Source organism: Apteryx mantelli, chromosome 4, assembly GCF_036417845.1.
Source record: "Apteryx mantelli isolate bAptMan1 chromosome 4, bAptMan1.hap1, whole genome shotgun sequence".
NCBI lineage: Eukaryota > Metazoa > Chordata > Aves > Apterygiformes > Apterygidae > Apteryx > Apteryx mantelli.
The window spans coordinates 52,976,348-52,990,619 of NC_089981.1; the positions used below are offsets into that span (position 1 = coordinate 52,976,348).

Consider the following 14,272-nt stretch of genomic DNA (forward strand, 5'->3'; position numbering starts at 1 on the left):
CAAATGGAAGTTGTTATTTGAAATGTCTCAGTAGGTTTGGGTTCATCTGAGGAGAACACCTGCGTTGGTGTCAGAGTACGGTTATAACGTGACACACCTGTGGTGTATGCTTGCACAAGCATCTTATTTCATTAACGAAGTTGAAGGGGAAGCAAACACATGACATTTACATACCATGAGGCCTCGTAAGCACTACTTAGGATAGAAGGATGCGGACATTACAACAATCAGTAAAATCAAATGGAATTTAGAATTTTGGAGTTCAGAAACCAATACCTAAAATATTTGAAGAAATATGCACACTAAATTCGAAGGAGAAACTTGGGAAACAGTAATATTGAAAGATACCTCAGGGAACAAGGAAGAACCAGGTTGTAGAAAATATGCAATTGATAATGATTAGGAAAATGCTGGTGCAATTCAAGTTGACTATACAAAAACTTTGTATCACAGCAGAATAGACACTTTCTTCTCTCTAGACATGGCTTTTGTGTGGCTACTTTTAGAATATTTTGTTAATTTTGAGCATTTTCTTTTTCATAGAAATGCTGACAAATTGGAGGGAGTTCAGAGAACAACTATTTTTTTCATGGACTAGACAGCTTAATTTTTAATGAAAGAATAAATATGTACACATATATTGTCAAATTAAATTAAAACACCTATGCATCCTAATACATTTTAAAAAGGTCTACAAATATTGAAGAACATAATTAGCAAGAACCAAAAAGAGCATTCTTAATTTTTCCAGAGCAATGGAAAATACAGACTGTAAGAGAGCATCTGTCTGGTTTTGCAGGATGGAAGAGAGCTCTTCCACACTTCTAAAGTCCTGTCTTAAAATTTCAGGACTGCCTATCATCTGCAGTGTGGCTGAACTGATAGTGAATATACATAGCTACACTTACAGCTCAAGGATTTATAGCATGAGTTCAGGCACAGTAAGTTGATCCCTATTGTTATTTTTCTATGTACGTAAGATTAGCTTTGTATGGAGGCTAGCAAGACTTTTGAGTTACAGTAGAGATGAAGGACAAGAAAGAGTCAGAAGATTCTGAGAAGAGGTAGGCCAATGAATTTTTTGGATGTACAATTTTTCAAAAGAACGAATGTAAAAACAGACAGGACAGGAGATAGAAGACTATGCAGAGTGTCTGTCCACACAAGATTTTTTCCTTTTTTCCTTGTATTGACTGACAGCGATAGAGAAAAAAAAATTTCTATATCAGAAGGATACCTAATGATCTATTCAAAAGTCACCACATTATTTAAATATTTTCCAAAAAATTAATGTATAATATCATTAACATTCTGTAAAACTGCAATTGCCTGCCAAACAACTATTGTATGGGAAAATGGAAATGGGGGAAAGAGGAAAATGTTCGCACTTGGAAACACAAAATAGAAGCTCCACAAATAATTTAAGTTGGGTCCTGATCTCTGTCTAGCAATAAACACTTTATATTTCAACAACCAGACTGTATCAGGATTTCCAGTATGGATCTAAACACTATCCCCCCAAATTATATGCAAAATAAAGATACTGAAAAAAATGTCATTATGTTTACAACGTTAGGCCTACGTTTGGCTTTACTCCAAATGAGAACTACCATGAACTGCCATAATAAAGATGAACAATTGCAACATTCACTAATAACATCTACAGTATAGTTCCCTTCAAATTCAACCATCAGTTGGCTCAATTTTTTTGGATCTATCCACATGTATTCCATCACTTCTAGTCACAAAGACAAGGGCGAACAACATTCATACTGCTTAATTCAACTGAAAAAGTTAAGCCCTCCCCTTCAAAATGTGAATCAAAATACCTAATTTTAAAGCTTCTTCCTGTCCACTTACTAGGTCTGGACTCTAAATTTAGAGAACTGAGTTAGATAAGCAAAATTAGATGTGATCGTGTGAACACCCCTCAAGTCACTTATTCCATCATAAGGAAAAAAGTGAGTATACACCATTGAAGTAACTGTAATAATATGATATGATTTGGATATGGTGGTCAAAACGCAAAGAGAGTGGGGAAACAGAGTAACTTTTTTTTGAAACTTAACTATAAATTTCTTAAGTTTCATATAGTTATTTTTAATTGTTACATTATACTAAGCACTTAATTTCAATTTAATCAATAATTACAAAACTGAACTTTAAACAATTCTTTGAGCTGTAAATAATCTTAGGAACCAACTTTAGTTTGCACAGCACAATAGCAATTATGTATCAAAGCTCAGGATAGCGCCAGGAAGTTGAAAAATGTATTTTCTAATTGAAAGTAGAGGAAGATCAAGGAGAAGCAGGATTGAATCATTCAAGTCGAAATCTGACTTGAGGGACCGGTATCCCTACTTTCAGGAAAATTGCTCAAGCGTCTTCCAGTACCATATTCAATTATTACTGGTTTTAAAATCATATCTTAAAGATGACATCTCAATAGCACAATGTCATGATCACATCATTTCCATACCAGTTCAGTAACGACAGGAGAGCATGATGGAAAAACACCATCCACACAAGATACTAAAACCACTTCCTACAACAATCCAAGTTCTTCTGAAGCTTTGCTATCGTAGTATTTCATGCTGACACAATGAATTTTTCTGTTCTGCATTTTCTTTCTCATTTACCTAAATGAAACACAGTATGGGGCCAAAGCTTATGTTTCTTCAAACATTTTATTTGTAAACATGCTGGCAGACTGATTTTCTTCCCTTTAGACATTTTTTTGAATTAAGGCTTTAAAAAACTTTATTACAAACGTAATGAATAACCTTAACAGTTAAAGATCACTGACACTTTGTAATAAAAACTGGGATTCAACCTCTTCATCATGATTTAAGTTCAGTCACTGAGCACAGAATAGATTTTCTGAAAAACTAATACATAAATTTATAAATTCTTTTTAAGCATGGGAAAAACTGGACAGGTGAAACATTTAATTCTGTTATAACCAAAAAAAGTCTTGCACATTGATTATATTTAATAACAACATATTTTTCTTCAGTATAAGTTACTAATGATTTCTATATCTAAGTATTATTATTATATAGTCTAGGACCATTTCAACAACTCTAATTTTCAAATGCATCACAGTAACATCAAAAATAACCAACCATCATAACCTATCTTGTATTCAGCTTGAGTAACAGTGGTGAACCAATATAGGGAAAGTATTAGGTATTTACGTGCAAAGTTCTCATTTGTTAATTTCTTGGCCCAAATGCCAGTGCTGCTTGAGAAGCTGTAGCTAATTTGGGGCACTGGCTGAAATGCGTTCTCTGGCACAACTGGCTAGGCTCCGCTCCACGGAAAGCTATTCAGGGAAACTGAAGGACAAGTTCAGTCTTCCTTTCGCGCAGTGCTGGAATATAGCTTTCTAGGCCATTAAGGTAGTTTGCAAGGAAAAGACCAATAAACCAACACATTTGTTACTTTGTGCTGCTTTAGCAAAGTGAATCACCTGTAAATCCAGTTTCACTAGCTTGTACGTTATGGTTATTCTATACTGCCCTGTTTTCTGATAAGCTAACCCTTAAGTTTTAGTTCCTTAAGGGTGCTAGTAGGCAATCTAAAATCACCAGAAATAATGTACACGAGCGTTTTCTTTGCATTTTTGCTTAGTTATTAAAAAGCTGTAAGACAAACTAAAAAATATTTTTAAAATTCCTAATGAAAACATGTTAAACTGCAGTTATGGTTGACAGAACATATCGGAAGGTAAAAAAAAAACATTATACGCATGTTATAATGAACTGAAATCAACACTGAAAGTCTAAGCATTTTAAAATTTGTAAGAACACTTAGAAGAAATCTAGTTATGTTAAATTATGGAAATATACACTTAAGGCACTCAATCTTAATTCTGCCCTCTAGTGAACATAAGCAGACAAAAGTAAGTATGTTATTTTAAAAGTTCAAATTAATCTAATTTGGGACTATAAATACCAAAACACTTCAATAACAAACATAGTCATTTCATATTATAACTCATGGCCATGAGGTTGTTCAGATAAGTTTGCTTTCTTTTTTCTTACCTTACTGCTCCTTATAAGTGAAATGCAACCGAATTTCCCGTTCAACCTTTATTGATGCAGGTTACTTCCATCTCTGTGCCTAGTTAGCTTTTTTGACAATGTGGTGTCAAACGAAGTAATAACAGCTTTGCAGTGAATATTTTCCTCCCACTATCTACCTCCCACTCTCTAACCTATAATGCAGTAGCTCTCAATACAGTAGCTTGCAAGCGAGAATTAAGGGATCTCTTTCGCTCCCCTTTTCCTTGTGCCGGACACAACAAAAGCCACATGTGTGTTTTGTTTAGCATTGCTGTATTACAGTGCTATGGTAAATTGCCCCAGAATACTGTTAGAATTTTGTTCTGTGAGGGGACTGGAAATCCATTACACTATGTCAAGTTTTAGACTGAAAGCCCTTTAGGTTCAGAATCCAAGCTCACAGTAATTCTGTATTCCCTATTGCTTTTACTACTCCTAAGCCATGTATCACCTGACTTGTCCAAAAATACTGCAAACCGAAGTCATAGAGGAAATTTAACCCCTCCCTTATCCCTCCAAAACAAAACACCCAACCCAACACTGCCCCTTCCCATACATTTCTACACCAAAGGCGGATTTTTCTTATTCCAGGACTATCTCACCTCTGGAGTGACATCTCGTGGTGCAAACCCTGTTCCTCCAGTTGTTAAAATCAAATTAAGTTCCTTTTCATCACACCAATCTATCAGCGTCTCCTGAAAGAGAACAGGAATGCTGTCAGGTCTGACAAGTAATACCTGGCATACAGTGATCTCAGAAAACACCTAGAGGCTTAAAATGTCTTAAAAATGACTGAAGAGACACATAATAAATCAAAGGAATTGTAAAATCTCTCATGCTATTTTTTTTCAAAGACTCTAAACCACTCTAACCAACATATGACATTATAATTCAAGTATCAGGAATAATAATTTTGGAAACAGAAACAAATTCTATTCTCTATCTCTTGATCTGAAATAGAAAAATAAGAATTCTCGGTTATTACTTACATCACTGTTTATTTTGATTCTGAAATACACATATAATGCGTCAATACATGCTAATGGAGTATGTGCATTCAATTCAATTTGGTTTACATGGTTGATTCCTATTACAGTAACTTTGGTTTCCGTGCTTTACTTTTTAACAGCCTGAAAAAGGTAAGAGCAACCATTCTATAAACTTCTCTATTAAAAGATGCCAGAATACACCTGATACAGCAACACAAAACTGTCCCTTATCTTATAATCATCTTTTCTACATTCCCTACCACATCACAATACTACTTAGTACACTGGTTCCAAGGCTGGACTAAGAAAGCTGAACAGATCTGCTGCGCAAAATTCAGTGATTTACAATACTGCAGAACTCATGATAGTAGAGAAATATTTCATGTGAACAAAAAGTAATTTGCATTCTTTTTTAAATGATATTTTAAACTAGTTTTTCAGACTGTGATACAAATTTGACATAAGCATATATATTTAGTTTCAATATGATTATAGCATTTGTCCCCTATATCTACTCTGGGCAAGCACAACAGCAGGGTGTCTGTTTGGAGCTCAAAATTAGGTGACATGCTACATGAAATATATCCATGTATTATTACCCAGGAGAATAACGATCTCCAGAAATCAGTCAGAGCGATTATTTATTTTGACAGCTATCCTTACTCTAGCAAATAAAACTTTCTTTAGAAGAAGGTGAAAGCACATTTATGTTTCTGGAGTGTTATATTGGGGAAGGAAAGACCTGTTTTTGTGGCTGTTGGTGAGAAGTTCATTATTTGATTCGTAAAATTAGATCTGAGTGATATATTTACTGAGTTTAAAAAACTTAAAATATTGATGATAGCCATAAAACCGTCCATAACATTTTAAAAAGTACTATCAATTTATGTTAATCCTCAGGTGTATGTTCTGCAGGCTTAGCACTGCTAGTGTAACTTCTAGTTAAGAAAAATCTCATATACAGCCTGTTCCAAATTGCAGGTAGAATGAATTTTCATCTGCCTGCAAGACCCATCATGCAAACGTATTCAAGGATTATTTGAAGAAGTTGCACAGCCAAAAGTTATGTGTTTATTTCTCCTTTCTTTACTAATTCCTTTCCTTCTGCTTTTAAGTTTTATTGTCTTTATTAAAATTACACCTGTCATTTTAGCATTCTTGTTTTCAGCAGATTCACTGTAGTTAGGTGGGGTGGACTGTAACTTACCATAAGTTTCTGGTTATATGAACATTTCAAATAAGTCCAAGAAAACAACATGCATATCTGCCTCAGACACATACACAAGTGAACAGCTACTAAGTCTGAGTTTTATTTTAGCTTGCATGAAGAAATCTACATTGCAGCAGTGAAAAGCATTTTAAATCCTGAAATTATTTATTTTAATAATATAGATATGCAGCATTTTTTTTCAACAGCTGACATCTCAAAGCTGTTACATCATTTAGAAAAATATTTGTCTTGACTTTCAACAGCCACAAATTTCGGAGAATTCTTGAGAGAAGTTTCAATGAAGAAATAGTGTTTGGCAAAGTGAGAGTTTGATGCATATATTAAAAAAATTACCACCAAAAAAAATTGTCAGTATAATACAGGAAGTTGAGATTCTGTGTCTGTTTTTTTTAATTAAGTATTTGTACATGATATTTTTCTTTAGATAGAATAAATCATGCCAAACTCCACCTGGTTTTATAGAGAAAATCAATCTTTCATATGTTCCAGTTTTGCTACAGTTCAGTAATACTCCAGTTAAATTCTAAGGCATCAATAGGGAAAAAAAGAAATGTCATTTGATAGCATGCAGAAAGCTAAAGAACAACAGTATATACCTTAACTTTTCACATTAACTAAACAAAAATTAAATGGATATTACTGCTAATACATCAGTGTACTTAGGTAGGGATATAATTCTCTTTCAAGTTCTTCTTATACTAAAGAAATACCAGTTTCCACTAATAAGAGCTTTGATTATGAAGCAGTAAGTTTGTGTTTCATTGTATTTTAGAAATGTAAATTGTACCAGTTAAATCTTTTAAAACCATGGAAAAATATCTGAGATTGATACTCAGCTTATTTACTTCCTCTTTTCAAAAAAATGAAGCAAAAGCTTGCCTGAACATACTAACGCAGGTTCAGAACACTCCATCTATCTGTTTTCACAGAATCCTGCGTATTAGCCATTTGAACTCTGAACACAATAAACCAGACATTTTCATTCCATTCCTAAAAAGTTGGAGTATTTTGTTATTACTTCTGATTTTTTTTGTTAATTTAACCTGTTAAGCCAGACATCATTTAGTATCCAGAGTCCTACTATTTGGGGTGAGAAAAATAAGTGATTGTATTTAGAAAACTCTTAAAAATCACTTTGAAATATCATTCCCAGTTAAAAACTGTAGCCTGCAATATTCTTTTTTACATTTTAAGTATCTAAAAAAAGGAATCACCACCCCAAGCAATTAAGGACAAAAGGCTACTCATATTCACTTTGCTGCTGCTACCAGTCCAGCTATATTCTCCATTGGCTTAGCACAGAATTGGATTTGCTGTATCTTCAGATAAGAATTCCTCCAGGCCAGGGGCTTGGTATTTGGCAGCATTCCTTTACTGATGCTATACAAATAAAGTAATGATAATACAACTCTCCAACTACAGAAAATTCCATTAAGTAACTTTTGAGTGTCCATCTCTTCTTCTATTGTTTCACTGATGATAAGCAATCACAGAAAAAGAAACTGGGCAACAGGTTATGTAAATCACTCATTCCACTCAAGTCAATGGAATTATGTTGATCTATAGTAACTATAGCACCTAGTCCTGAAAACAGTTCTATAAAATTACTATCAAATTAAAACAAGCCAAAACAAGACTATGGACATTGAGAAAAAATAACCGAATAAATAACTAATATTCTAAAACATGCTTTCTCACTGATTTTCTATTGACAAGGCAGACAAGGAGAAATCAAGTCATTAGAGTTGGTTCCTCCAGACAGATTTTTACTTCTTTCATTCTAACCTGTTCAGATTTCCCTGTAGTCCTACCATAATCATATTGATTATATTTTTTCTCCTGCACAGAAATAACACGTCAGCCCAGCTGCCACCTTTGGCTTTGGATCACATCTGATGCCCTGTCCTATATCCTATTTCTTTTTTTTTTTCATTTAAATAATTAAGAAAACCTTCTATCTAATACACAATTTAATTCCATCTCTTGCTCCCTCTTCTAGGTATACAGCATACAGTACACAGGTATACAGTAAAACATTATTTTCTTTCATTTTTCTTTTAGCCGCGCTAGTTTTCTTTCTTTTTTCACATAGTGGATTTTCAAGAATCTCCACTTAGCCCAGATTTGACAAATGACACATGCATGTTCAGTTCGCATGACTGATAAAAGCTTGCCATTTTTGACAGTGTTCCCTATATAAAGCCTTATGATTTATACACACTTTAGTTTACTACTTACTTGCACTTTCTAAGGCATTTATATACACAACAACAGCCACCTGGCTTCAAAACCCCCCACAACCTGGAACTACTTGTTGGACTTCCTATGCATTGCCCAGACCTGAAATTATTTCAGTTATAACACTGCTCACCAGAAACATTGTTTATGATCTGTTTGAATTTTCTCATGACCATTTCGTTGATTTTACCAGTTCAGGAAAATCTTGCCTCATTCTTTCTTTGACTGAGTTAATCTTTCATACATACATTCATTCATTTTAAGGCCAGTAAAGACCATTAACTCATGGAAAGCATGTCTACACTGCATGGCACAGTGCAAAGATCCTATGTTTGCTGTTGATTCACACTTGCAAGTTCATATAAGCACTGCCATGTTAAGACACACTAAAGTAAGCGCAAAGGCTGTACAGATGTATTCTTGCAGCACCACAACTAAGCTAAGGAGACCTGCCAATTCATTCAGGCAATGGCTATACCACTTCCAGACCTAGCTGGTTCTGTGGAGGTACCTTAAGCATCTCAATGTCCAACATGTAAAATTGTCATTAGACTGAGCTGCAGTACAATGGGAAAGCCACAACTCTAGGGCTCAGGTATATCTTTCAAAAAGGACTTTGTCTTCATCTGAAGGATTCAAAACACAGAAAATACATTCTCACTTAATTTGGATTTGGTAGGATTTTCTAACAGCTATCCATGTATACCATTAAGCATTTCTTGTGTTTCCAGTAACTGTTTCTTATTACTACTTTTCCTGTAAGAAGTCTCCCCCCACCAATGGTACCTGGGAATCCTTCTCACAGAATTCACAATGGCAATGGCTAGTATACTTTTTATAAAACCATTTATTTGCCATCTTCTAATCACTGCAAGTAAGCGAACAGGAGAAACAAATAGGGTTATTATAGAGAGGCCTTTCTGGAAAGAAAGGAACAATTTCCTGATCTTTAGAGATAATTCAAGTTTGTGGGTTAATCTGCTTAGTAATTGTCTGTAACGTTCATTGCCAATAAGGCCTACTGTCTGACTAAAGTCATAGGCACTCTAATTTTCTGTCCTTGATTACTGTGCGTGATCTCTGCTTCACTTAAATAAAGGAGTAGAGCAGCACTAAACGTGTAATTAATGATTTCATTTTTAGGGTGACACAGGCATCCAACCATTGACATTATATTATGAAGCTTGATGTTTGCCAGGAATTTGAATCTGAGAAAGGTTGCAAGACTCATCCAGTCCTCTGACGGCTACTGTATGCGGCTCTTCCACATGGGCATTAATGAGACTATGACGAATGCCCTTAACTGGATTAGAAATAACTACAAAGCACATAAAAATGGTCACCATGGATCAGACTAAAGGTCTACACAGAGAGGCTAAGGCCTTGAGGACCCTCCTTCTCCTCTGATTCTACAGATCTATGATATTTCTTGTCTTTCTTTTAGTCCTATTTTTCTTAGCACTTTGCTACGAATGGGTGATTCCAGTCACATATACTATGCCTCCAAAATGACTGAGGATAAATTTCTTGGTGCTTATCATGGTGCTTATTCCTGGGATTAACGTGTATATCTTTCTTCTTATCAATATATAATTTGCTTCATAATATAGGGACTTGTATTTCAACGCATGTGCATACTTTCACACATCTTAACCTTTGAAATATGACAGGTACACCATTACCATTTAAAACATTCATTAAAAAAGAAAAAGGAAATGCTAACAAATGCAAGCAGACAGGTTTTCCTACAGAGTCCATGTAGAATTCTTTCATTCTACACTCAGTATTGACACTGGTTAACTAATTCTATAGCTGACAAATATGTTCAGTATTTTGCCACATTTGCTAAATTTTTCTAGTCCAAATTTTCCAGAAATTTTTTCTCCTTATATGCACCACTAATCCCATATTAAGGATCATTTAAAATACATTAAAATTTAAATGAGCTTGCTGGACAAATATCAATGTTAAAATATGAAATTTAATTACAAAGCAATATGCATTTATTTACATTGGACTCTGAAACAGACGCATTCTTCAGAAATTCTTAAAACAACTACTCTTGGCCGAAGATATTGTGGTGGCTTTGGGGAAAAGCTACTGATAGTGGTTAAAAATGCAAAATTCTATATTTCTGCAGCACAGACCTTCTGAAAACTACAAACATTGCCAAATTATATAACCAGCATACTTTTATATTTAGAAATAAATCTTGTTTACTCTGGAACAGTATACTTCATAATGCAAAGAAAAATCCAATAATTTAAAAATAAATATTCTTAAAAACAAAAGTTCTTCCTATTTATGCATAAAATGTTTTTAAAGCTACAATGGTAACTTACCTTTCTTAGCAATCCAAGTCAAAAGAGAATTATTGTACAAAAAGCCACATTAAATATCAGCTTAATTTTCTTTTTCTGGGTGCCAGGTCTCATAGTAAAAGAAATAAAATGGTATCTGAGATCATTCATTGAGAAATTATGAGTGAATAAGACTGTGGAAAAATATATCAAAGCAGAGAACGTTTGCATGCTAGCAGTTTTGGCAAGGAAGTTGGATGTAATTTTATCCACTGGGTTTCAGGAACACATAAACATTGGCAGACTAAGATCTCATAACAAACTTTACTTAGTCATATGGCTTAAATAACTCCAAACTCCAGCTCACAAAAGTTTAACCCAGATATTACGGCACGTGATAGCCAACTCAGTGTGAGTCAGAAATTCACATCACAGCACACAAATATGAAGTAGGAAAAAAAGACAAATTTGAAGTTACCTCGGTACTTATTGTCCCTCATTACCGTAATATTTAAGAGTTTGAATCTTCTCTACCCAACTGACCACAACTTGTCCATTAAATTGAAAGGGAAAATCAAGTATTGAGAATCTTGCAAGAACATGAATAGCATAGAGCAAAAGCAGTGTAGGAAAGATAAAGATGTAAGTTCAACATTCAGTTTGACAAAAAAGAAGCCCTTAGAAACATTAATCTATTCTTGGAATTAATTTCATATTTTTTGCTCCATTTCTTCTGAAAGTCGTATTTCATATGCTCACAAACTTTCCCTTACTGCTTGAAAACTTCACTGAAATGGAGAGGTATGAAGACACCTTATGGATGGAACAAAAATCTTGTAAATAACCAATTTCAAAATTATTTAAGAATGTTGGAAAATGAAATAGTAATATTCCATTAGAATATACTCTACATTTTCTAATATCTCCGCCCTTTCTTTCCTTCCCCCACCATTAGAAGGCAGAAAGTAACAGAAATCTTAAGATTGTTCTCAAAGTGTAGTCACTGTAGTCAAGAAGCTTGGATGAAATGCAGGTACATATCTGAATGTCTCTATATAGACCTTTTATTTTTTTGAGATTTTCCTGAACATAGTTATTAGCCTTTTGAAGATACTACAAATATATTTGCAGTTTTCAGCATTCCAGTCATTTTACACTTATTTTTCTAAATACTGTTCCAATATTAGTGATAAATAGAAAGTAGTAAAAATGTAACTATTCCACTGAAATGCAAAATTGTAAAGCGAAGAAAACCATAAAAATGATCTCTATAAATAGCTTGATTTTTTTAAACAGAAATTTAATTGTAGGCATTTTCCATTTCTAATAAATTGCAACTATCATGTATTTCAAAGCTCAACATATCTATGCAGCCTGTAATATGTAACATTTATAAAAAAAGTACTTCATAACTTGTAAAAGTTAGCATACATCTTCATGTAATTATCCCTAAATTAGGAAAAAAAAAGTAGGCACTGAAGTTCAATGCTCAACTGAAGTCATCTATACAAATAAGCAGGGAAAGTAAAGCACAGAGATGTGCACTGAAGTGTTTGCCGGTCAAACTAGCAGGACTGGGAGCACCAGCACTGAAGTAACTTGCTTTCTAAGGGCTGAGAAAGAGGGATTCTTAATTCTAGTTAATTAGGCATTAGTCTTAGTATAAACAAGACAAATTGTGATTTTATTGTATGATTTATCAGACTGAATTAAAATCTAAATGGGATATAGATCAGATGTAAAGCATGAGTCTGTATATGGGGCAAGGCTCAAGAATTACTGGTTTCCTTCTGTACAAAAATCCTATCCAATCTACTGTTAGCACCACCAGTATCCTCCTGAAGTGGGTGTGGAGTTCTTTAAATCACAGTTACTCACTGCAAAGCTCCTGTCACTTTGGTAGAACAGTCTTCCTCAAGTGTCTGGAGGAAGCGATGGAAGTTGGGAGTTATCAGAAGAGTCAGAATTAGCATTTTCCAAACATGTCTATTTCTTGAAGCAACCTTCCTGTCCACTCTGATTTTGGCAGCTACGTCTGTGCATAAATATGTGTGTGTGCATACATACACACATGCTCATCTTTACATATTAAAAATACACTAGCAAAAGCACCAAAGTTCAATGTGGCTTGTTTCTTCAAGTGTAAAAGACCTCTTTCTAAAATATGTTTATGTACTAAAATAAATATTATAGCAGTAATAAAAACTCAGTCTCTCTTCAGAATTTATTTCAAACCAATTAAAAATTAAATAAAAGAAAATCGTAACTCTTCCTAGCCAGTGTTACTCTTCTCAGTGAGAATCTTGACATCTAATACATATTCCTCTGATTATTCTTATAACACAAGCTAAAATAGCAATTGCAATCAAAAAAAATGGGGAGAAAGCTGAAAACCCACTAAATTAATCCATAACTGCTCACTAATGGTTAATCTGAATGGTTAATCTCTCTTCAAGACTTTCTTTTTTAAAGCAGCACTTCAAAGCCTCATTATCACAAGATACAAATGCTCGGTTTTGGAGCCATAAACCTGAGATTAACTGGGTAGGACAAGATGGCTTTTTCCACATTTTCTTTCCCTTTGCATACATTAATGTTAATCTAAGATTGTTTGAAACACTGTTTACTTTGGATTTCCTTCTCAGAATATGAAAAAGCAGCTTGATGTTACGCATAAGTAAGTAACTTTCTATAACTACAGTTCTTTAAAATATCTTACCTATGTGTATCCATGTCTACAGTGCATGTATCCCATGCACCACAGATCAGAACAGTTTAGCCAACCATCTTTGCTGGCTGTAACTCAACCCTGATATCCTAGGTCCTATTCTTATCAAAGACATAGAAACGGCAAAGCCACAGAATACCAGCTGTCAACTTCTCTGAGGTGCCAAAACAACATTAAACTGATTTAATAGTAAGGAATCAGGAAAAGCATGTGGGCTGCATAAGCAAAGGAGATACATCTCAGAGAACTCCAAGTACAAACAGATAAGAATCATATTGCCATGATAGCTCTCAACTCAGATAACTGGTACTTCTTTGAAAACTATACTTGAAAATAAGCACTCTGAGAATTTCCATGTGTATATTTGCCCTCCATATTTACATGTGGAGAAAATCCACATCTCTAATTTAAGTCAGGTTCTACTCTGCATCCACTTGTTCTGTTTAATGGGCAGTGAGCATACTGAATTAAAAATGACTGCAAAGAAGCTTCTGTAATTAAAAAAAAAAAAAAAGCATGAGAAATCCAGCTGTGGGAAAATTGTTTAAATTGAAATATTTGGTTTTCTGCAACTATGAATTTTTAAAAAACAGTGATACAATTGTAAAATTATGATTGATTCTTATAGAACCCAGTGCAGCTTCTAGCTTCATTTTCTAGTTGTAAGCATAATCTTATGTATTATATGTATTTAGTTACAACTGTACAGAACACTGTTT

At 34.1% G+C, this 14,272-nt stretch overlaps 1 protein-coding gene across 13 annotated transcripts in view; it reads right to left on the reverse strand.

The window, feature by feature from the left end:
- GPHN (gephyrin) overlaps positions 1-14,272 on the reverse strand; it is a 339,571-nt gene that overhangs the window by 158,123 nt on the left and 167,176 nt on the right. For all 13 annotated transcript variants that reach the window (XM_067295581.1, XM_067295579.1, XM_067295576.1 and 10 more), the window contains exon 4: positions 4,670-4,762. In XM_067295581.1, the coding sequence (XP_067151682.1) occupies positions 4,670-4,762 (93 nt within the window). The remainder of the gene's footprint in view (positions 1-4,669; positions 4,763-14,272) is intronic.